The sequence below is a fragment of the Nannobrachium achirus genome (assembly GCF_963921795.1).
Source record: "Nannobrachium achirus genome assembly, chromosome: 16".
In the NCBI taxonomy this organism is placed as follows: Eukaryota; Metazoa; Chordata; class Actinopteri; order Myctophiformes; family Myctophidae; genus Nannobrachium; species Nannobrachium achirus.
This window is the reverse complement of record NC_137823.1, coordinates 18624485-18648391: the sequence shown is the minus strand read 5'-3', so window position 1 is coordinate 18648391 and position 23907 is coordinate 18624485. Positions and strand designations below refer to the sequence as shown.

At 40.9% G+C, this 23907-nt stretch overlaps 1 protein-coding gene across 1 annotated transcript; it reads right to left on the bottom strand.

The window, feature by feature from the left end:
- Nucleotides 1–801: 801 nt before the first annotated feature.
- Nucleotides 802–23696, bottom strand: LOC308300859 (ankyrin repeat and SOCS box protein 2-like; the record flags this gene model as incomplete). The annotated part of the gene is made up of 11 exons (XM_080744756.1): nucleotides 802–848; nucleotides 3149–3302; nucleotides 3638–4172; nucleotides 4269–4440; nucleotides 4587–4832; nucleotides 6078–6233; nucleotides 6361–6530; nucleotides 6814–6906; nucleotides 7803–8088; nucleotides 23400–23553; nucleotides 23643–23696. 11 exons carry the CDS (start codon nucleotides 23694–23696, stop codon nucleotides 802–804), a joined length of 2067 nt encoding a protein of 688 aa, XP_080600882.1.
- Nucleotides 23697–23907: the final 211 nt, after the last annotated feature.

The window sequence follows — 23907 nt, the reverse complement described above, 5'->3', positions numbered from 1 at the left end:
GAATCCATAAACGTCAACTCAGTAGAAATCCGCAACTGGTTCTAGCAGCGGAAGAGACAAAATGAGTCCAACAAAGTCCCCAATATCTCCTCGGAGCTAATCCGGCAATCGAATGGGCCAATTGATGGAATGGATTATTATATTCCATATGAATAGACAGTTTCCCCCAAAATGATTGAATTCACTCCCACACAATAATAAATGAGACCACACAGTGCAAGTCCGGGTTTTTCTCTTACTGTATATTAAATCAATGAGCATACAAAATAGATGTCCAGTGCAGTACAATAAACATGTGTCTCTTTTCTTTCTCAATCTGAATCTTCATACAATGTAACATCAGTTCACAAATATACTTCAGTAGGTACAGGGAAAATAGATTTGTCAAGCATTCATTGGACAGTTAAGCATAACAATGGATCATGAGATGGTGTTGTGACTGAGTCTCGTGAACTCAGAAAGGATGTAGAATGTTTTGGCTTCTCATTATCCAGTGTCCGGGACACTTTGACATTTCGCTGGTCAATCTCTCTGTGTCATTCTCCTGCAGTAACGACAGCTCGTCACAGGCATTAGTTATTTGTTCAAAACATCATGACATTGACATTTAACACTGAAGTTGGTGTTTTAAATATAATAGATATTAAAATGTTTTTAACCCATCAGTCCCCATCCGGAATCAATAGGGGTAAATTTATTGAAAGCAAATTATTGTTTTAGGAATGCGACTACATATATGTATATATATATATATATATATATATATATATATATATATATATATATATAGTGGTGGTTCGTTCAAGCACTGCCCGTCAGGTAGGCCCCGCACGTCGGAGAAGCGCACCCTTGACGGTAGAGTGAGGACCACGAGAGTGACACACACACATGTCTTATTGAAATACAGAGGGTTTTCAGAGGTCACATGAGGGAAGGGGACTTCCATTAAATGAATGAATCAGTGCGGAGTCGACTCAATCTAATTATAATATTTGCTTAGGTGTAGTGGAGAAGAAGATATAATACTGGTGAGTCAAGTCAAGCCACCTTTATTTGTATATCACATTTAAAAACAACAGTTTGACCCATTCAAACATCATTTAGACTAAAATACATCAGAAACATAAAAAGGTAAGGTCAAAACAGACAATGAGTCAGTTTCCTTCAGAATGAGCTAAAAGCAAAAGAAGAAGAGGTGAGTTCAATATGTAGACGGGCCGGCAACCACCTAAACCTAAACTTAACCCTAACAATAACCTCAGTAAAGCTAACGCTGGTGAATGCTAACCTGGTGAAATGCTAACCTGCCGACGCTGGTGAATGCTAACCTGGTGAAATGCTAACGTGCCGGCGCTGGTCAATGCTAGCCTGGTGAATGTTAACCTGGTCGGACCAACGGACCCTCGAACCAATGCTCAGTCCCAGGGTGGATCTATTCTAAAAAGTTCAATGGTGGAGCTGGAGTTGTAGCCTAATGGGTGATTGTTCCAGAGTAGATGCATTACAGCTCAGTTAATGTCTGAGCTGTGTGTGTGTGTGTGTGTGTGTGTGTGTGTGTGTGTGTGTGTGTGTGTGTGTGTGTGTGTGTGTGTGTGTGTGTGTGTGTGTGTGTGTGTGTGTGTGTGTGTGTGTGTGTGTGTGTGTGTGTGTGTGTGTGTGTGTGTGTGTGTGTGCATGCGTCTGTCTGTCTGTCTGTCTGTCTGTCTGTCTGTCTGTCTGTCTGTCTGTCTGTCTGTCTGTCTGTCAGTGAATCTGAGAAGTATTGTAGTGCTAACATAATGTAACAATGAAAATTATTAGGCAACATTATCTGTATTTTAACAGTCATAATGGTGGTACTTGGTGGTCAATAATTGTCACTGGATGAAAAATGGGTTACAAAATCGTGGGATATGTATAAGCCTATATATATTTTTATATAAGTGTTACTCAGCTAAAACTAAAAAGGTAGAAAACCTTTGCTGTATTTAGATTTCATATCATGGTTAAGAAATCCTGGGCCAGTTTTAAGACGTGAGTTTGGTGGGGATCTTTTAAGTTTAATATCCTTCAAATTCTATTGGCTTTGCACAGAAACATACGGTAAAAATACTTTTACTTTAAAAGTACTTTTCAAAGCCTGTACTTTTTACTTTTTACTTGAGTAATTATTTGAATTGAGTACTTTTACTTGTTTTACTTTTACCATGACAATAAAGCTGATTCTGCTGGTAGGACAGAAAACCAGCAGTTCCAGAGGACCATGGGTTCAGTGACTATTAGTCTCACATAGACAAATGATAATCTCCACCCAGAAACATCGGGTGAAATCTAAATGAATATACAAATATACAAAACAGTCTCATGAGAACAGCTGCTGACCATGGACGGATTAACCCCCGCGAGGGCCCCTGGCCGATAATTTTTTAGGGCCCCCCCACCCCCACCATAACCCCTCCTCCCTCCTGACGCGCACAATCCAGCTTGGATTTTAAGCCATGATGATCATCTGTGGACCAAGAAAGCACCTGTAGACAACAGAGGAGGGGCCCACACATTTGATTTTTGATTAAAATATACATTTAATTTTTGAAAATTGTCAATGACCACGCGGGCCAGTTCCCCCAAGGGCCCCTGAGAGCCAAGGGCCCCTGGCAACGGCCCTACCAGCCCAATGCTTAATACAGCCCTGCTGCTGACCAACCTACGGCCACTGCTTTAAAGGCAATATCACCATTCCGATACAAAGGGCCACCCTGAAGTCTGTTCACTGGTTCTGCAATTAATGGATTTTAATCTTTGAGTGACCAGTCGTTTGTTCGTTTGTCTGTGTCCATGTCCAGTGAACAACAGTCCTCTTCATAGCAGAGGAACTTGATGAGTCTGGAAGGAAGATCTAAATCCCTGAGGAGCTTTAACCTGCCAACACCAACCAGATGTCTGATCCTCAGTCTGCACAGCTGCATGAGAGGATGAGGAGGCACTGTAAGCACACAACCACACACACACACACACACACACACACACACACACACACACACACACACACACACACACACACACACACACACACACACACACACACAGTCTATATCATATCAATGTAACTATTTCTTGAAAAGGTCTCTCTCAGCTGTCTGTTTCATTGGAGAGCAGATAATAAACGTACCTGCTTTGATCTTGATTTCAGTCCAGAGTGGAGAAGAGTCCAGATGTTCCATTAGTCTGGAACACAGCCTGACGTGGCTGACGTAGTTTAACAGCAGAGAAACCAGAGGTCCCACCAAGTGACTGAAGGAGGGCTTGGACACAGCCTCACAGAACTAAACAGGATAGAAAACACAGTGTGAGGCTAACTGACTTGGCCATTCCTTTTCATCATTTCTGCTCAACCTGTCCTATCACTGTCATGTTGAGGATTCAGGTGTGAAGATTCAGAGCACTGTGCAAGCTCCTTATGGTCCGAAAGTACGTTATGTCAGAGATGTAGTCGGCCCTTGGGTGTTTTAATATTTTCTTATATGGCCCCCTTTGAAAAAAGGTTCGGTCGCCCCTGTGCTAAATGCTTACACAGTGAGTTTTTTGGTGGATTATTACTGTGATAACAATAGAAACGTTAAATTTTCTCGTGAATATATGGACATAAGAGTGGTTTCACCTCGAGTGGTTTCCTCTGCTCTTCACTGTGTGTTAGTGTGGGATGAGGCTTGCTGCCGTAAACGCAGTGGAAACAGGAGGGAGCGTTGCAGCTGTGGTCCAGCAGCAGTTTGAGCATGGGGAGGTGGTCCATGCTAAGGAGCACCGCAGAGGGAAACGCAGAAGGCTGGGTGGAGATGGAGGCATTCACGTCAGATCCGTACTTCAGGAGGAGGGAGGCCATCTCCATAGAACCTCTCCTGACGGAAACCAGCAGGGGGTTGAACAGGTCCAGGTTGGGGTTGGCTCCAGCCTCCAGCAGCATCTCAGCGGCTTCCATGTTGCTGTTGTAGACGGAGAAGTAGAGTGCCGTGCTGCGTTTGTCCTCGTAGATCTTACGTCGCTCTTCAGACAGCTGGCAGTTGGGGTCGAATCCCGCCACCAGGAGAAGTTCCATGATGTTATTGCGGTTGCGCTCAGCAGCAATGTGCAGCGGGCTGATGCCGCTTCTCATGATTCTGTTCCGGCTGGTGACAGGAATCAGCAGGGACACGATGCTGTAGGAACGAAAAGAAGACATTAAAACCACAGAAACACAGAGAGAGTCATTGTAGAAGGTAAGTGATTGATTGTAAACAGAGAAGTTTTCTGACCATGTGTGAGCTTTCTGCACAGCCACATGAATGGGCAGAAGACCAGACTTGGTGGATCTGTTGACGTGTGCTTTTAGAGACAGGAGCACCTCCACGGTGGAAACATAACCATTCTTACATGCTTCATAGAGCGGTGTCGCACCGTCAGCTGCAGCACAGTTAATATCAGCACCTGAACACACAACAGAACACAGTCTTTTTGTCTGTGTATATGGCTGTCAGCCCCTCTGTCCAGGTAGTATAGTAGGGTTGTACTGCTAAAACCATCAGGTTCTAGTAGGATATAAAACCAGCAGTACTAGGGTGTCATGTACCTACCGTGTTTGAGAAGGAAGCGTAGTGTTTCTAACTTTCCACTCTGAGCAGCTGTGGACAGAGGAGTCATGCCGTAGTTGCTCGTTGCACTGATTTTGGCTCCGGCTTTAACCAACATCTCACAGATCTCCACATTGTTCTGTAAAACAGCTTCGTGCAGTGCTGTATATCCCAGGATACATGGGGTGTTGACTGTTGCACCATAGCTTAACAAAATGGCCACCAGCTCTGTATTGTTCCTCTCACATGCTGGGGAGAACAGACACTGTTTGGTAAAGATACAATAGCTTCTATTGAATTAGGCTGTACACTGTTCAGTTTGTCTGTGAAAAGTCAATGTAAAGGTTTATCGTGGTTTTCTTCAAGAATTATACTTTTTTCTTTTTTTTTAACGAGCAGGTAGCTTGTTCAATTGTTTACCGTGTTAAGTAAGAGAGAGTTAAAGGAGCTATAGTCAACTTTTTCATTGTAGGGCCGACACTTTGTTTACATCCTAGTCTATAGACTAGAATGTAAACAAAGTGTCGGTCTGACAATGGCCAAAATGATTATTTTATCATTATTTTACACTTTTTGTGGTCATTTTTGAATAGAAACATATATGAAGCTTAATGTTTTATAAAATATTTTCGAAACATTATTTTTATTTTAGCATCCGTTTTTCAAGAAAAAGTTAACTATAGCTCCTTTAAGGTACAGATGAACTAAAGGAGGATTCACCAGTATTTTTCAACCCTGCCTCAAGCACCGAACTGGTTTCTCCATACCAGCTACCAATGAATAGAGGCAAATGAATGACAAATGAATGTAAACAAGACCGTAACGGCACGCCGTCACTTGTGTGTGACACCAAAAGTAGTGACCCACTGAATACTGTAGATTGGACCACTGATTTTCGGGAGTCGAGTGGTGACCGTGCATTGTGCAAGCATGTCTCCGCTGACAGAGACGCAGATGTAGGAAATGTGTCGGATGGATTCTTTTTCCTTTGTGGAAATAGAAAGAACAGGGAAATATAGGTCTTAAAAGAGTAGTTCACCCCCAAAATGACTCTTTTTCTATTGATTACTAAGCCATGGAGACTTGAGTTCAATAATATTTTTAGTTTTTTGTCTTATTCCTAAGACAATAATTTGGTTACAACAAATGTACTTCCACTGATTCCGGATGGGGACCCGAATGCATTTGGGTCCCCATCCAGAATCAATGGGGGTAAATTCACTGCAATAATTTTTTTGTCTTAGCAATGTGACACATTCAAATACATATTATTGAACTCAAGTCTCCATGGCTTGAGTAATCAATAGAAAAAAAGTCATTTTGGGGGTGAACTACTCCTTTAACTCCTTCAACTAAGTATCAAGAAATCCAGCAGTATTAGGGGTCCTGGTTGAAGAGAACCCCAACAGGGTTCAGTAAGAAACCACTGAATTGACTTAACACTGCTAATTCCTGCATTATCAATGACTGCAGCACAAACTGTGGCGTTTGTACCTTTTTGGAGGGGAGTCTCTCGATCTTTATTCACAATTTCAGGATCAGCTCCTCTATCCAGCAGCAGACGGACACAGCTTACATGCTGTCTACTGACTGCTAACACCAACGCTGTCTCTTGCTTTGCTGTTTTCTTGTTCAACATATCAGGCTGGGCTGGAAGAAACAAGACACACTAAACTAAACAGAGAGAAGATAACAATAATGATAATCCCCAAAGAACTGTGTCTCTTGTCAAAGTGTTTTTCAAGCAGGACACTACGAAAACAAGTGTTTGTGTTACCTGTCAGCAGCACTCTGAGACAGGCTTCCTGGCCACAGTAGGCTGCCTGGTGGATTGCCAGCCAGTCAGGCTTTATACTGGACACCAGGTTGCATCCTGGGACGTTAACTAGCTTTCTGACTCTGTTAGCGTCACCAGTCTTTATCGCTGCAAACAGAGGATCCTCCTCCCTAGAAAACACAAGAATAGGCAGCATCACATCTGACTCCCTGACCACTCAAAACTGGAGCACGATGCGGGCTGCTGAACGTGGCTTCACTGGGCTTTGACAAAACACTGCTTTTTGAATAGTTCCTGAAGCGCGTTATGCCCTCTGCCGATTGCACTAAATCGTTGTAGTCTGATCTTTTCTCGGGCAGTACAGTTCCTATAGCTGGCCACAACACAGCCTGATAGAACGCCTTGAACTGAGCTGTTGTAGTACATGGATGGATGCAGTGTCCTACTTCCAACTTCCTCAGGCGGCAGAGCCGCTGCTGAGTGGTGTGTGTCTCCCATTTGAGCTCCTCCTCGATGTGTACCCCCGGAAACTTGAACTCGCTGACCCTTGACCACAGCAGCTCATTGGAGGCAGTGTGGGGTTCAGTGTGGGGTTCAAGTGGCCAAGGACACTTCGTCATGTAGACAGGAGGAGCCGGGATTCGAACCGCTGACCCATGGATCATTAGACGACCTGCTCTCCCTCCTGAACCGTAGCGTCCCTTTTTCTTCTTGCTTGGTCTCCTTTCTCCCCTTGCCCCCTCTCTTCTTCCCTTTCTTCCTTCTATGGAAATAATGATACATTTGGGAACTACCGTTGTTTCCTGTTGAGAACTTGAGATTGGCACATTTCACCCAGGTTTTTTCTCACTCACGTCGCTCACTGTCTGCTGAACTCACTCATCAACAAAATAAACAGAAAATAAACAAAATAAAAATAAAACAATTCACAGGAGGCAAGCAGTGATTACCCCATGATGTGCACTGCAATGTAGTTTCAAATGCACTACATTGCAGGCGCTTTTTGAGAGTGAAAAAATAAGAAGACACGTGTGTATGTGTGATCTGGGCAGCTTGCCCCAGGAAATGTGCCAAACTCAATAGGGAACAACGGTATGCACAAAAATAAATTTCACCCACTTCTTCAATTCTGTAAACCTGTGATGTGACAATAGAGCTTATTCTGATTCTGATTAATCTTTGTTCGGCTAAGTTACACTATAGGTCAATTAGAACTGCAGTCAGTCGAGGTGCCAAACTTGCGCTTGTGCACAAGTAGGCCATGTACGGTGCGCTCACCACTGGCATCACCAAGAATGCTGGTCCCTCATTGGCTGTTAATGATGACATTGCCAGAAATGCTGGTCCCTGAATGGGCTACGGGCTTAAACAAACACAGACACACATATGCAAGTAATACGAAAGAAAATTATGTCATATTCATTTGTCTGTCAGACACCTACCGGTCAGCACACTTTGTGGTCGGAGGATTGGGAGAACTGTAGTGAGCAGTGATGCTGTGAGTTAGTAGGGGGTTGGGCCTAGTGCATGGGCTGTGATCGTGTTGAGTTCTGGTGCTCTGAAGGTGTGGGGTGCTGGGCTGTCTGACTTCTGCATTGGGTGGACATGGAGTTGGTCTGGTGTCTGTGGATGGAATGTCATTGTGGTCTCCACTGAGGCTGCGTTCGATGGCTATCTGGATCAGCTCCTCATCAGACAGGTTGGTGTAGACAGAATAGTCCTCACACCCTAACAATGGACCAGAGGCTCCTGGCACGGAAAGGCCAGCTGTCTCCATGAGGATGCTGATAAAAGGGAGAATAACAACCCAACAGAAATAATCAGATATTCCTGACCCGTTTCAAACACATGATTGACACGTGACATGTCCATGATTGGTCGGCTGCCATCCAACCATGTATAGGCTACTCAGTGATGGGCAGTAGCTAGCTACAAGTAGCTTAGCTACATAGCTTCACTACATTTCTAAGTAGTGTAATGGAAACTTGCTACATTTCTCTGGGGGTAGCTTGTAGTGTAGCTGAGCTACATTTAATCAAGAGTAACTAGTAGTGTAGCTTACTACATGTTCCAAGTAGCCAGGCCATCACGGCCAGGATGATTAAATTAATAAATAGACCAGTCATTACAATAGTGTCTCAAATAGTGAGGGGTATACATTTAATTTAAAGCCAGACAGAGTCAGTCTGTTTTATAATAAACAATCAAACTGAGCATTTTTTGCCGGCCCATATGTTTGATAGAAAGTTGTTCTTGATTAAAAAATAAATAAAATAGTGTTGATGTAGCTAGCTACTTTAGCCAGCCCTGTAGCCCTGTAGCTTGTAGTGTAACTTGCTTCATTTCTTGTTGTGTAGCTTGTTGTGTAGTTGAGCTATTTTTAATCAAGAGTAACTAGTAGTGTAGCTTACTATATTTTCCAAGTAGCTTGCCCATCACTGAGGCTACTGTACATGTACAACCACCAAACCACAGCAGATGACAGATCACTGGTGTTTGACCACATAAGCTGACCAATCAGAACGTAGCGTATCACCCTCTTGGCCCTTTTACATGCTGGAAGGCAGTTTTAGACATGACTGATGTATCTTCATCAAAATGACTTCAGAGATACTGTGTACCGATGTGTGTATTTTGGACAAAGTGTGTAGGAATTGTAACGCAAAATAGTGGAGTCTTTTTTTTCATATTTATTTATTTGGGTACAGCAGGTTACATGTATCATACCATTGGTTTAGGGTTTCAATTATAATTTAGTCCCTGTGTCCCAGTTTTTTCTTTTTAACAAACACCATCTATAGTGGAAAGTCTAGTTGGCACAAAATAGTCAGAGCCTACAGTATAGAGTTGTGTCATAATTCAAGGAATACAGGGACAAGGGATTTTGATTGTGCAACCTAAGGTTCAATCAAGAGTTATAGGTCAAAACTTAGCCTACTATTTCACTGTCTACAACAACCTTAGGCACGGGATGCCAACATTGGCACAGGGGAGGGTGATCACTGGCACACTGGCAGAAGTGTTAGAGAGACAATCTTATTTTGAAACCACATATCTTTTTAAATGTGGTAAATTAAATGAAGTCACCTAATATACAACAAATTAAATCCTGCACATAATTCTACATTCATTAAGACTCTGACTGGGGAGGAGCGGAGATAGGTGGATTATTTCTATGATCGTTATAACAGTATGTCCTGCCAATCAAAATATGTCCGATTTTTTGATGGTGTGTCATTAAAATGTATGTTGACATGGCACACTTACTATCTAGTAAATAAAAACATGGCACTTCATTTCAAAAAGGTTGCTGACCCCTGGTCTAAAATGACTGGAATCACAAAAGACATGCATTAACTTTACATTCAGATAAAACCTACCAAACCATCCACATGCAGCTAAGATTGTTACAGCATCTCTATTCAACCAAGTCTCCAACAGAGACCAAGAACATTGGACCATTGTAGACTCTTTGTAAACAAAGAGGAAAGCATAGACTTCGGACACTTGGCCTTTACAGCAACTGAAAGATCACCCAGGAGTCTGTTGAGCTCCTGCTCCAGGCAAGCTCACTGAAGCCCCTCCATATTAGCCTAGCTCAGCTATACCATCATCCACCCATGTTAAAACAAGGAGGGGATGTTCTAGAGTCGTGTACTAACTCTTCAAATTGGGCACACCCCTTAGCTCCAGAAAAGGGAGCTAGCCCCTGATTGGCTAGTTACAAAGTAAGGCGGACTTTGTCTCTCTCGCAGCATGTCTCATGTGAGCACATCACATTCTCCATGCAGCAACAGAACAGATAACATGGGTCTTTTTGCATACTGAGGGCTCCTGAGTAGTGCATTCCCGAGGTTTCTGTCTTTGAATAGGAATGTCCACTGCTGTGTTTAGCTGATAAGTGGGTATACTGTAAACAATGACAGTGACTCCCCCCTCCCCTGCTCCCCTCCACCCCTCGTTTTTGTTACCTCCTCCCTTGCATTTCTTCTGAATGAGAGAACCTCCAGACTCTATACTGCAGTTATTTAGCTGCATTAGTATAGTCTGGCCAAGCCAGGCTACCTCCATACAGTATAATCCCGAATGTCCCTCCCCTCCATTCCGGACTCCATTCACTGGCTTCTGGTTGCTGCCCGCAGCCAGTACAAAGCACTGGTGGGATCCGCTCATAATAGGGGTCATAGGGTCAGTTATAATGGGGCCAGACGGACCAACGTGGCGGCGTCAGGACATGATCCAACCCCACACTCCATCTGTTCGAATTACTGACCACAGTATTAAAGAGATATTTCACCCAGAAAATGACATATTTTCTATCAATTGCACACCCCATGAAGAATTCATGGGAGTTTTTAGTTTGTTTGTTTGTTTGTTTGTTTGTTTGTTTGTTTGTTTGTTTGTTTGTTTGTTTGTTTGTTTGTTTGTTTGTTTGTTTGTTTGTTTGTTGTTGTTGTTGTTGTTGTTGTTGTTGTTGTTTTTGTCACATTCCTAAGCCAATCATTTGAGACTCAATGTAGACTCTTTGAGTCTCCTACCGGAAACTAATCCGGTCATCAAATTATTAACTTGGTAATGTGACAAAAGCAAAAACAAAATCTCCATGGGGTGAATAATCAAGAGGGCAAAACTCATTTTGGGGGTGAACTATCCCTTTAAATGAAAGTAACAATAACATTTAAAACTAACCACAGTATTAATGTTTAGTAATAGTACTTAGAGCACCCACACTTATCACAATATTGTGTTAATTAATCATGTATTCATTCATAACTAACCACAGTGATAAAGTTAAGTAACTACTATATACTATTCATAGCTAACCACAGAATTAAAGTTAGATGTTCTTACATTTATATTGAAGGTTGTTGGTTATCTCGCTCCTCTTCTCTGTCAGACGTGCAGACTGTCTCTCTTTCTCTTACTTTATATTCGTAGACCGTCACATGATTTGATACAACTATATTCATGGAGCACATTTCACTCGTTCCAAAGTTTGTGGTTTATAACTGACAGGGCTATGCGCCCCCTCTCCCTCCTGGGCTTAAGTCCCATTGTAGGGATACCCGAACAACAACTGGTCAGCTATCTATGATGTCAAAGGCGTAACATCATTTCTTTTCAGAGGCAGGTATAAGTAACTGTCAATCGTTGGACCTCCCACAACACATGACTTAAAGGAGTAGTTCACCCCCAAAATGACTTTTTTTCTATTGATTAGTCACACTAATGGAGAGTAGAGTTCAATAATATCTTTTGGTTTTTGTCACATTCCTAAGACAAAAATTTGATTAGAGTAAATTTACCCCCATTGATTCCGGATGGGGACCCGTTTCGAAGCGGAACGGAACGGAACGAATGGGGGCACATTTATTGTTATCACATTTTTGCTTATGGAATGCGACAAAAAACTAAAAATATTATTGAACTCTAGTCTCCATGGCGTGACTAATCAATAGAAAAAAAGTCATTTGGGGGGTGAACTACTCCTTTAACCAGGGCAGTCATTCCATGGAGGTCATGACAATTAATGCCCAAATGGCCCAAGATGTCACCATTTTCTCCTCTGCCTCTTTCTTGTCAATACAGTTTTTATAAACACATTCTATTTTGATTGTCTTACGTACCAGCTCTTATGTCTTAACTTAAAGGACAACTTTGTTTTTTTACAACAAGGGTTCATATTTAGTGGCCAAGGCCACGAAGTGGCAAAAGGCCACTCATTGATATTGGACTTCATCATTGTGGGCTCGCCTATAAGGCGAGCACACTTTAGATGTTGTCATTGTGGGCTCGCCAGTACCTGGCGAGCACACTTTAGATATTGTCATTATTTATCTATCAGGCAGGCAGGCAGTCATATCAAGTATCAAAAAACTTCGGTTCCTTTCTACTCCTACATACTTAGTGAGAAAATGAAAATAAAAACATCAATGTGTTCAGTTTACAGTGGCGAAGTGTGCTATTACTTTTTACAGCAATCGGCCAAATGGTGGCGCTGTAGGAAGCCTTCGAAAGTGCGAACTTTGAACAGGTATAGCTCATGCTGTGTTATACATACAGCCATGAAACCTGTATACACTTATGCGTCTCCTCATGCCGAACAACTTTTACCCTCTAACTTTTGACCTCTGACCTTTAGGTCTCCCACAATTCGGAATTATATGAAAAACAGTAAAAATCTATCTCCTCCTGGGTTTTTTTTGTTACGCGCACAAAACTTTTTTCACATGAACTTTGGACCAATACGGTCAGATTTATCTCGGTGGATTTCTTTTAAAGTGAAATATCATTTTTTAATAATTCAATCAATATTGCGGTTTTATGCAAATTATTCTTCGGCCTCTAAATCATACATGCAAAGTTACACGTTCATGGCATTTGGCAAAGATGTGGAGGGTTAGTCAAAGTATCACTGAAACCAATTTTATTCCAATCGGCCAAAGGGGGGCGCTATACGAAGCGTTTGAAAATTCAAACTTCAAACGGGCATAAGTCATGACTCGTTTCGTTTGAAGACATGCAACTTGTTACACGCGTGCTTTGACTCAAGCGGAAGACATCTGTGTCGTTGTTAAGTAAGCTCCGCCCTTCAATTTTCCGCCATTTTGAGCAGTTTGTAAAACGCGTAAACCCGCTTTTATTCTGAAATTTTCGCTCCACGTGCACAAAACTTTTTTTACGTGAACTTTGGACCGATATCTAAAGATCTGTCAGATCGGATTTCTTTAAAATTGAAACATGCTTTTTTAAATAAATTCAATAAATATTGCAGTTTTATGCAAATTATTCTTCTGCCTCTAAATCATACATGGGTGGGTGACGTGACGTAACGTTTTCGCTGTCCTCGGTGTCAAACATGTATAAATAAAAAATATATTTGTCAAAAACCTTCTGAATATTGTGCAGGACATTAAGCTTTATGTGAACTTACTCAAGATTAAAACATTTCATTCCTCATTTCTTCAGAATCTTCAACCAAACATGGCAAAACTCATATGGTGTGACTGTCCTGACCTTGTTTCTCAAAGTGGGAACTTGAATAAAACTAAGAAAAATAATTGCTAAAAATCATTTGAAAATGAATTTAGGCTAAAAAGAATGTCTATTTTGAGCCTATATCTTTTCAAAGTCAAAGCATAATGTTTTCAGTCATTTCTGATCAAAAACATTTTGTCCCCCAACCCAAAATCATTTGGTGTGACACTAGTTTGGAAAAATTAAACAGGCAATTATTTGGACACCTATTGGCTAGAGAGGTCCTTCTTCTGTAAGGCTATTCAGCACTCCCAGCACAACTGCAAGACAGGTGTCTGAGGTGAGTTATGATTTTAACATTTTCATGAAATGCCATCTTGTTGAAACGTTGACAAACTCACCATTCTGGATGTCTTTTGGTGTGACACCTTTTCTTTAAAAAAAGCTTAAGTTATTTGACGTTTTGGTCATATTTCCATGTAGATCTAGGCTGCTTTGTTATAGCTAGCATGCTGTTAGCATGCTAATGTGTACATAGTAGCCTCAAGGTAAACCTAAATGGAGAAAACAGTAATATGGTGTGACACTTAATCATATGGTGTGACAGGTCTGCTTGTCACACCATATGACTTGACTGTCACACCATATGATTTATACTGTATTTAACTACAGATATAACAACAAATAACAAAGTTCCATGTTTCTTTTGTACATTTAAACATTTGTTTTAAACATTTTTACATAAAATGAAATTTAGCTTCATTCAGTGATACTTCAAATTCATCAGACAGAGCAGAAACCCCTTCACAGAAACCTTAACATATTGTTTCAATCTAAACAATATTTTCTCTTTGTCTTAAACTATACATTCCATTTTCTTTTGTCAGCTGGAAAATGACAAGTGCTGAGAGAACGAGAAAGTACAGGGAGAAACTAAACAATGACCCAGCAAGGAGAGAGGAGCCAAAGGGGCGAGACTGCATTTTCTACGAAGAGCAGGAGGTTGTCTGTGGCATAGCAGAACCGCAACAAGGCAGCCGGTTTGCTACCCTCACCAAATACGACTGGCTGATGTACAATACAGTCTAAATGTATAATCTAATCTGATCTAATACTTTTGTACTTTCACTCACTGGACTGGACAGTGGACAGTGTTAAGGTAGGACCCGAGACAAAACTAGCGAAAATAGCTGATCTACAAGCTCTCAACACGTTGTGCTGCGAGAGCTTGTAGATCAGCTATTTTAAGAGTTGCGCAACCCAGCACTCTTTAGCTAGTGGAGATGTGGTGTAATGTCATGATTCCTAATTACATTTGTTCAACACAAAATGCTGTGTTCAAGTTCAGGAGACTTCGGAAAAAAGCAATTTACCTGAATGCTGAGTTCTGTTTCCACTAATTGGTGTTAATAAAATGTTGCCTTCAATGCCTTGGCTCCAAGTGTGGCTATGCGCCTTATTGTCCCTTTAGGATCCTTCTGCCGTGGGCCGGCAGAAGACTTAGGTGTGCGTAGCATTCCTGTGCACATCCTCATCATCCATCTACTACTACAATTCTTTCTTATCCCATGTTAAAGCCCTACAATAATATCCTGTTCAGAAATATTAAGGCCATGTTATCCTGGGTAATTGTTTAATCAATCAGTAAAGTTCAGTACTCACTAATAGGTAGGTTAAAACACAGTTTGCTTTGACACATGAAGATATGATCATACGGTGTGACACTAAATCATTTGGTGTGACATTCCAAATAGTGAGAAATCATACCTTTATTAATGATTAAACCAAAAAAATGTTTATGGATTACATAGAGAATATTATCAGGAAGAGTCACAAATATTTGTGTAATTTTAGAGAAAGTTTTGACAGAATACATTTAAAATATGTTGTAAGATCATGAACATGGGCCTCACACAGAGTGTCGATTATGAAAAAAATATACAGATATAATTAATTTTCAAAAAACTATAGTGGATCACTGGTTAGTTATGATAAAGGACTTTGATAAAGTGAGTAACTTAAGAAAGATGTACTCCATTTTCATTTTATGAACAATTATTTTCATGTCACACCATATGACGATTTTAGGCACAAGTACAACAAACTGCTGAATAAAGTCTGATTCCAATAACATATCTAAAAACAAAATGTATTTCCATAAGGTTGAGAGTGAGTAGAACAAAAGTAAATAACTTTTATGCCTGCAATTTAAAGTTTTTTTAAAAACACATTTTTTGGGGCGTCACGTCACTGACCCACATGCAAAGTAACATGTTCATGGCATTTGGCAAAGATGTAGAGTGTTAGTCCAAATATCACTAAAACCAATCTTACCCCAATTGGCCAAAGGGGGGCGCTATATCATTTTGAGCAGTTTGTGAAACGCTTAAACCCGTTAGGATTTTTTTTTTGCAATTTGCATGAAACATTCTACACACAATCTAAGGACCTTTATCTAATATGCCTATGAAGTGCACACACACACACACAAAAAAATAATGAATATAGCTGCAAGCAGCGATAAAGTGGCCAAAGCCAAAAACACCTCAAATCATGAACACAGCCTGCAATGTGCGTGAAATCTTGCAAGCACATTCCCAATAGGTCAAGGAACAGATACCACCCTTCTTACATTGGCCTGTTATAGCGCCACCAGCGGGTCAACTTTTGCACAACACATTTTTGGAACAAAATGGACCAATCTTTGACGTCAGTAACGTCAAAGAGAGCACTGCCTGCGATCTTGACATTTTGTACTTTTATAGCCATTGTTTTCCGGCTTGAAGCGAGCCCACAATTGTTTCGAAGGAACAATATTTTTCTAGTTATTTATCTATCAGTCATATCATACTGTAGACGGGAACTTCGGTTCCTTTCTACTCCTACATACTTAGTGAGAAAATGAAAATAAAAACATCAATGTGTTCAGTTTACAGTGGCGAAGTGTGCTATTATTTTCTATAGCAATCGGCCAAATGGTGGCGCTGTAGGAAGCCTTCGAAAGTGCGAACTTTGAACAGGTATAGCTCATGCTGTGTTTGAGTTACAGTCATGAAACCTGTATACACGTATGCGTCTCCTCATGCCGAACAACTTTTACCCTCTAACTTTTGACCTCTGACCTTTAGGTCTCCCACAATTCGGAATTATATGAAAAACAGTAAAAATCTATCTCCTCCTGGGTTTTTTTCGATACGCGCACAAAACTTTTTTCACATAAACTTTGGACCAATACGGTCAAACTAATCTCGGCGGATTTCTTTTAAAGTGAAATATAATTTTTTAATAATTCTATCAATATTGCGGTTTTATGCAAATTATTCTTCTGCCTCTAAATCATACATGCAAAGTTACACGTTCATGGCATTTGGCAAAGATGTGGAGGGTTAGTCAAAGTATCACTGAAACCAATTTTATTCCAATCGGCCAAAGGGGGGCGCTATACGAAGCGTTTGAAAATTCAAACTTCAAACGGGCATAAGTCATGACTCGTTTCGTTTGAAGACATGCAACTTGTTACACGCGTGCTTTGACTCAAGCGGAAGACATCTGTGTCGTTGTTAAGTAAGCTCCGCCCTTTGATTTTCCGCCATTTTGAGCAGTTTGTAAAACGCGTAAACCCGCTTTTATTCTGGAATTTTCGCTCCACGTGCACAAAACTTTTTTTACGTGAACTTTGGACCGATATCTAAAGATCTGTCAGATCGGATTTCTTTAAAATTGAAACATGCTTTTTAAAATAAATTCAATGAATATTGCAGTTTTATGCAAATTATTCTTCTGCCTCTAAATCATACATGCAAAGTAACATGTTCATGGCATTTGGCAAAGATGTAGAGTGTTAGTCCAAATATCACTAAAACCAATCTTACCCCAATTGGCCAAAGGGGGGCGCTATATCATTTTGAGCAGTTTGTGAAACACTTAAACCCGTTAGGATTTTTTTTTGCAATTTGCATGAAACATTCTACACACAATCTAAGGACCTTTATCTAATATGCCTATGAAGTGCACACACACAAAAAAAATAATAATAATGAATATAGCTGCAAGCAGCGATAAAGTGGCCAAAGCCAAAAACACCTCAAATCATGAACACAGCCTGCAATGTGCGTGAAATCTTGCAAGCACATTCCCAATAGGTCAAGGAACAGATACCACCCTTCTTACATTGGCCTGTTATAGCGCCACCAGCGGGTCAACATTTGCACAACACATTTTTGGAACAAAATGGACCAATCTTTGACGTCAGTAACGTCAAAGAGAGCACTGCCTGCGATCTTGACATTTTGTACTTTTATAGCCATTGTTTTCTGGCTTGAAGCGAGCCCACAATTGTTTCGAAGGAACAATATTTTTCTAGTTACTATTATTCTTCCGCCACTTTTTCTCTAGCGGCTTGACCGTGCAGTCGCTTTTTACGAAACTCGGCAGTATGGCAGAGGACTATGCCAAACGGCTAAAACGCGAAGCTCGCAACAATCGGCCAAAGGGTGGCGCTGTAAGAAGCCTTTGAAGAATGCCAACTTTGAACTGGTGTAGCTCATGCCCTGTTTCAGGTACAGCAATGAAACCTGTATACACTTATGCGTCTCCTCATGCCGAACAACTTTTACGCTCTGACTTTTGACCTCTGACCTTTACTTCTCCCACAATTTTGAATTATATGAAAAACAGTCAAAATCTATCTCCTCCTGGGATTTTCGCATCACATGCGCGAAACTTTTTTGACATGAACTTTGGACCAATAGGGTCAGATCTGTCTCGGCGGATTTTTTTTAAAGTGAAACATTATTTTTTAATAATTCACTGTATATTGCAGTTTCATGCAAATTATTCTTCTGCCTCTAAATCATACATGCAAAGTGACACGTTCATGGCATTTGGCAAATATGTAGAGGGTTAGTCCAAATATCACTGAAAGCAATCTTACTCCAATTGGCCAAAGGGGGGCGCTATACGAAGCGTTTGAAAACTCAAACTTTAAAGGGGCATAAGTCATGCCTCGTTTCGTTTGAAGACATGCAACTTGCTTACACGCGTGCCTTGACTCAAGCAGAAGACATCTGTGTCTTTGTTAAGTAAGCTCCGCCCTTTGATTTTCCGCCATTTTGAGCAGTTTGTAAAACGCTTAAACCCGCTTTTATTCCGGAATTTTCGCATCACGTGCATGGAACTTTTTTTACATTAACTTTGGACCAATATCTAAAGATCTGTCAGATCGGATTTTTTAAAAATTGAAACATGCTTTTTTAATAATTCAATCAATATTGCAAGTTTTATGCAAATTATTCTTCTGCCTCTAAAACATACATGCAAAGTAAAATTTCATGATGAACTACTATAGAGAGTTAGTCCAAATATCACTGAAACCAATCTTACCCCAATTGGCCAAAGGGGGGCGCTATATCATTTTGAAAGAAGGCGTCAAGTACATTACATGAAACTTTTTTTTTTCTTTTTTTTTTTAAATGACAGGTCCATTATGTTTGACTGCCGCAGTGTAGTGGTCAGTGCCTGTGCCTGATATTCGGATGGTTGTGAGTTCGAACCCCACGTTGGGTTGAGTTGATGTTAACATCCTGGATGCCCATGGCATGTGCGTATGTCAAACTCTTTAATGTTGACACGTCTGATCTAACTCCAGATACAGCCCTTCTCTACCGGCCGTTTTTTTTTCTGTTCTGAGTAAAAGAAAATATGATCACTCGAAAATGTCAGAAATACTCAGATTACATTTACTCAGATTGATTTCACCCCAAGCCTCCAAAATATAAAAAAGAAATCAATAAAATCAAGGCACTCAGCCTACATAGAACTTTTTTTTTAAACAAACATGGTTAACAGATCCTGTGGCTGCCTAGTGTAGTGGTCAGGGCATATGCCTTACATGCAGAAGCTCGTTGGATCGAATCCCACCTGGGGTTTGTATAAGCATAAAACCATGACATTTGGTAGACTTTACAGTTTGGTTCCTTGAACAATGTCTGATATGGAGCCTTCCTAAAAATGTCCCCCAACCCCCCTTGATGCGTATTTTAATATCCGCCATTACTAAATAATGTATTTTGCTTCATAAATCCTGAAACCTGAAACAAGCATTATAATACAAACTGTCATGTCTACACCTATGTTGTGATTTCCAAGGATTGCAATGATACCATGTACCAGCTCAGTGGCCTAGTGGTTTGAGTGTCTGCCCTGAGACTGGGAGATCTGGGTTCAAGCCCGGGTCGCGTCATACCAAAGATTCTAAAAAATGGGACCCAGTGCCTCCATGCTTGAAACTCAGCATCAAGGGTTGGATTGGGGCTAACTCCCTGCGACATACTAGCGTCATGTCCAGGGGGTGTACTTGTACACCAAGCTGCCTTACGCTACAGAAACAGGAGATAGGCTCCTGAGTCCTGCCCTATGAGATTCATAGCCTGGCCGATTCATATGGTCTTCATAGCTCAGCAAGGCTTACTATGTACATCATCAAACTGTCCAGGTGCATAGTATCACAGTTTTTTTTTATGTCTGTTGCATATAGGCCTACAGTCTTTTGCATACATGTTGTGTAGAGGCCAATCTGTGCTTTTACCTATAACCACCGATTAGTGTAAAACTTTGTATGCAAACTTCCCAGAGGCCAAGGAAAAACCTGTGCCCTGCATTTTTCACATCTGCCATTTATAGCGCCACCAGAAGGCCGACTTACAGTATGTAAAACACATTCTTCGATATTACTCCTTCAGATTTTATCCGAAAATCACAATCAGTACACAGTATCTCTACAGTGATGTAATCATGACGGATTTGTCAGATATCATATTCTATCTAATTGGCTAACATTGAATTCCAAGGTTTGCAGGATTGCTCCTTTTTGAACAAAATGTCTCAAACGCAGCCTGCTATGTGTGTGAGATTTTGCACACACATTCCCACTAGGCCAAGGAACAGATGCCACCCTTCTCACATTGGCCTGTTATAGCGCCACCAGCGGGTCAATCTTTGCAAAACACATTTTTGGAACAAAATGCTTCAAATCCCGCATGCAGCGTCCGATTGCCGTGAAAGGCCCAAGAACACGTGGCACCCTTTTCACTTTGGCCTATTATAGAGTCACCACTAGGCCAAAAAAAAACTACCTGACCTGCCGGAATCCTGTTCGGAAGAACACTGCTTCAAGTTTTTCTTTGATATTCTTCTTTGCTTTCCCTTGATGCCTTTTTGCTTTCCTGCTTTTTATGCCTTGGCCACTTTATCGCTGCTTGCAGCTATATTTTAGATTGTAATTAGAGAAAAGAAAAAATTAGGGTTAAAATGTTTTCATTTGCTTCGTTCTATTGTTTTATCGCGTTTACCGTGCTAAAATGTTGGGCATGCGTACGCATGGGGGCATGCGTACGCATGGGGGCATGCGTACAAGTGGCTAAATAATATGTCTTTTTAGACAAAATAAGCCAGCAGTTTCTTTATTGCCATTTACAGTAACATTTCTAGCCTCCATAAGTCACATCCAACCATGAAAGGTTGCGTTGTATCTTGGGAATGGGCTTATTCTGTGTAAAATGGCATATTTAGCCACTTGTACGCATGCCCCAACCACTGAAATAAGAATCTCTAAAAGAATAGAAAGAAGTAAATTAAATAATTTTAACACTCATCTTTTATATTCTTTAATTACAATCTAAAATATGAACCCTTGTTGTAAAAAACTAAAGTTGTCATTTAAGGGCTGGAGGTGTGGCAAATGCATCCAAAACAAAACGTCCAAACGGCATTTGCCACGCCTCTAGGTCTTAGAAAGATGAAGTGCCATGATCCCCCCCCACACCATGATTATCAGGTACTATGATTATGCTAGGAGGAAGATTTTTTTCAAAAAAGTGTACAGAAAGAGTTAAAATTAGGTTTTTATGTGGCCACACCCACCAGTTCATTAAGTATGCCTGGTTGTCATGGTGGGTGGTGACCCAGCTGAAGTTAGCCACACCCACGTGTGTTGGGTGAATGGTAAAAGGGGAGGGGATGATTATCTCCAGATAGGGTGATGTCACTCTATCTGTGTTTTTGGATCGGCACTTTTGAACCACAAGGTGGCAGCCTCGAGAAAGAAATACAAAATGCAAAGAGAATACATAATTGTATAAGAAAAAGAAGGTGCGCATCAGCAATGGTTTTCTCAGTGGAGTGCTAGACCTAAAGTCAAATTTACATAAAAAATAGGAATTAAATTCCAAAAAGGTAGCACATCCCTAATGTTTAAATCAGGAGGACAAAGTACTCACATTTCCACTTATTTATTGGCACACAAATAAGTGTGTGCCAATAAATAAGTGAGAATACACAATTGCTCATAACAACCACACCAGGTGGTGTAATTAAATACTGTCAACCTCCTAGACACATGAAAACCAGAAAAAGTACAAAACTATGGCAACACCTCTTTAAGACAATCAAAATAGAGCCCAAAAACGTTCATCTTTGGTTGAGATTCTGTATTCTTATTGGGCAGTTGAAACCCTGTGCACATAAACGTAGTAGTTTCCCTTCTGTGTTTTTGTAAAACACTGGTTAGTGATTACGGGGAAAGTTATGATGAAAGTTTGACACACAAATCAAATTCAGTACCAGGAGACTATGTAAAATGCTGAAAAACTTAAAGCTATGATTGGTACCCTGGAACACAATTAATAGATGGTACATTTTTTTTGATAAACACACATTCCATACATGCAAAATGTCAGAACCTACCATGTAGAAGAAAAAGCAAAATGTATAACACTGGAGCCTCAATTGCAGAAATCTATCAAATGCTGCCTCAGCCCAAACAAAAAAATGCCAAAAGTGGACAATTCCAAAATAGATCCATTACAGCTCAAAATCAGTACAAAATGTGAAATACTGTACAATATTTATTACAATTCAACAATGTTTTATGTCAAGAGTACACAAACACACACACGCAGATTTACAGTACTGCCGTAAAACACAAAATCAGCCCAACAGATGATGTACAAATATGTGCTAGTCTAGTAGATCAGAAACCACCCACCACCCCACCAACCCCACCTCACCCTATTTCTGATCTAGGATCTGATCATCCTTGTACTCCTCGCACCTCGCTATTGGTTGATTGTAATGTTGCTGATAGGGTTAAACTGATTTGAAACTGGGTTAACAGGGTTGATACAGAGAATGGTATTATATGGAAAGCACAACTGGAAAACATTAGATTTTCTTAATAGAAACAGTTATGTTAGTTTACGGACTAAAACAGTGACTTCACTGTACAAAGAGCATATTTTGAATGGAGCTACAATAGTTGATATCTCACCCACCTTTGTTTAGTGACTATAGTCTCACGTAAACAGATGATAAGACTCCACCCAGAGATATCTGGTGAAATCTAAATTCAATGCACAGTAGGAGCTAGAACAGTGGTGAGAACAGCTGCTGACAAACCTATATGCCCACTGCTTTGAAGACAAATTATATCAAAAATACTAAATATGAAGACAACCCTGAAGTTTTTTAACTGTTTATTCAATTAGGTTTTCTATTGTTTTATTTCCACAGATGTGAGTAGTTTAATCCATTGGTTGTTTAAGTGTCCATGTCCAGTGAACAACAGTCCTCTTCATAGCAGAGGAACTTAATGAGTCTGGAAGGAAGATCTAAATCCCTGAGGAGCTTTAACGTGCCAACACCAACCAGATGTCTGATCCTCAGTCTGCACAGCTGCATGAGAGGATGAGGAGGCACTGTAAACACGCACACGCACACGCACACGCACGCACGCACGCACGCACGCACGCACACACACACACACACACACACACACACACACACACACACACACACACACACACACACACACACACACACACAGTTTATGTGATATATACAGATATATGTATACTGTAGGTAACTAGTTACTAAAAAATATATATATACGTATATATCTCCAGCCAAACACCATCTCCAGCACCACATTGTATCCAGCTGATCTAGAATCAGCACCGACCAGGGCATTTGACAGTCAGTCTGTTTCATTGGAGAGCAGATAATACCTGCTTTGATCTTAACTTCGGTCCAGAGTGGAGAAGAGACCAGATGTTCCATCAGTCTGGAACACAGCCTGACGTGGCTGACGTAGTTTAACAGCAGAGAAACCAGAGGTCCCACCAAGTGACGGATGGATGGCTTGGACACAGCCTCACAGAACTAGACAGGATAGAAAACACACAACTAGACAATATAGAAAACACACAGCCAGACAGCCTAGAAAACTATGCTGCTGCTCTCCCTCTAACCAAGCTCTGCCTCTGATCAGACCCTTCCTCACTCAGGAGACTACCCAGCTCCATGTCCAGCCTCAGTCATCTCCAGGCTTGACAACTCTAACTCTAAACCTCCTCACTGGCCTCCAAGCCTGCTCACATAAGCCACTCCAAATGATCCAGAATGTCTCAGCACGCCCGGATTTTAACAACCCAAATCATTTCACATGTCTGGCCCCTATTCTGCTCCCTTCATTAGCTTCTGTGTGCTGCCTGCACCCAGTGCAAAAGGCTGATG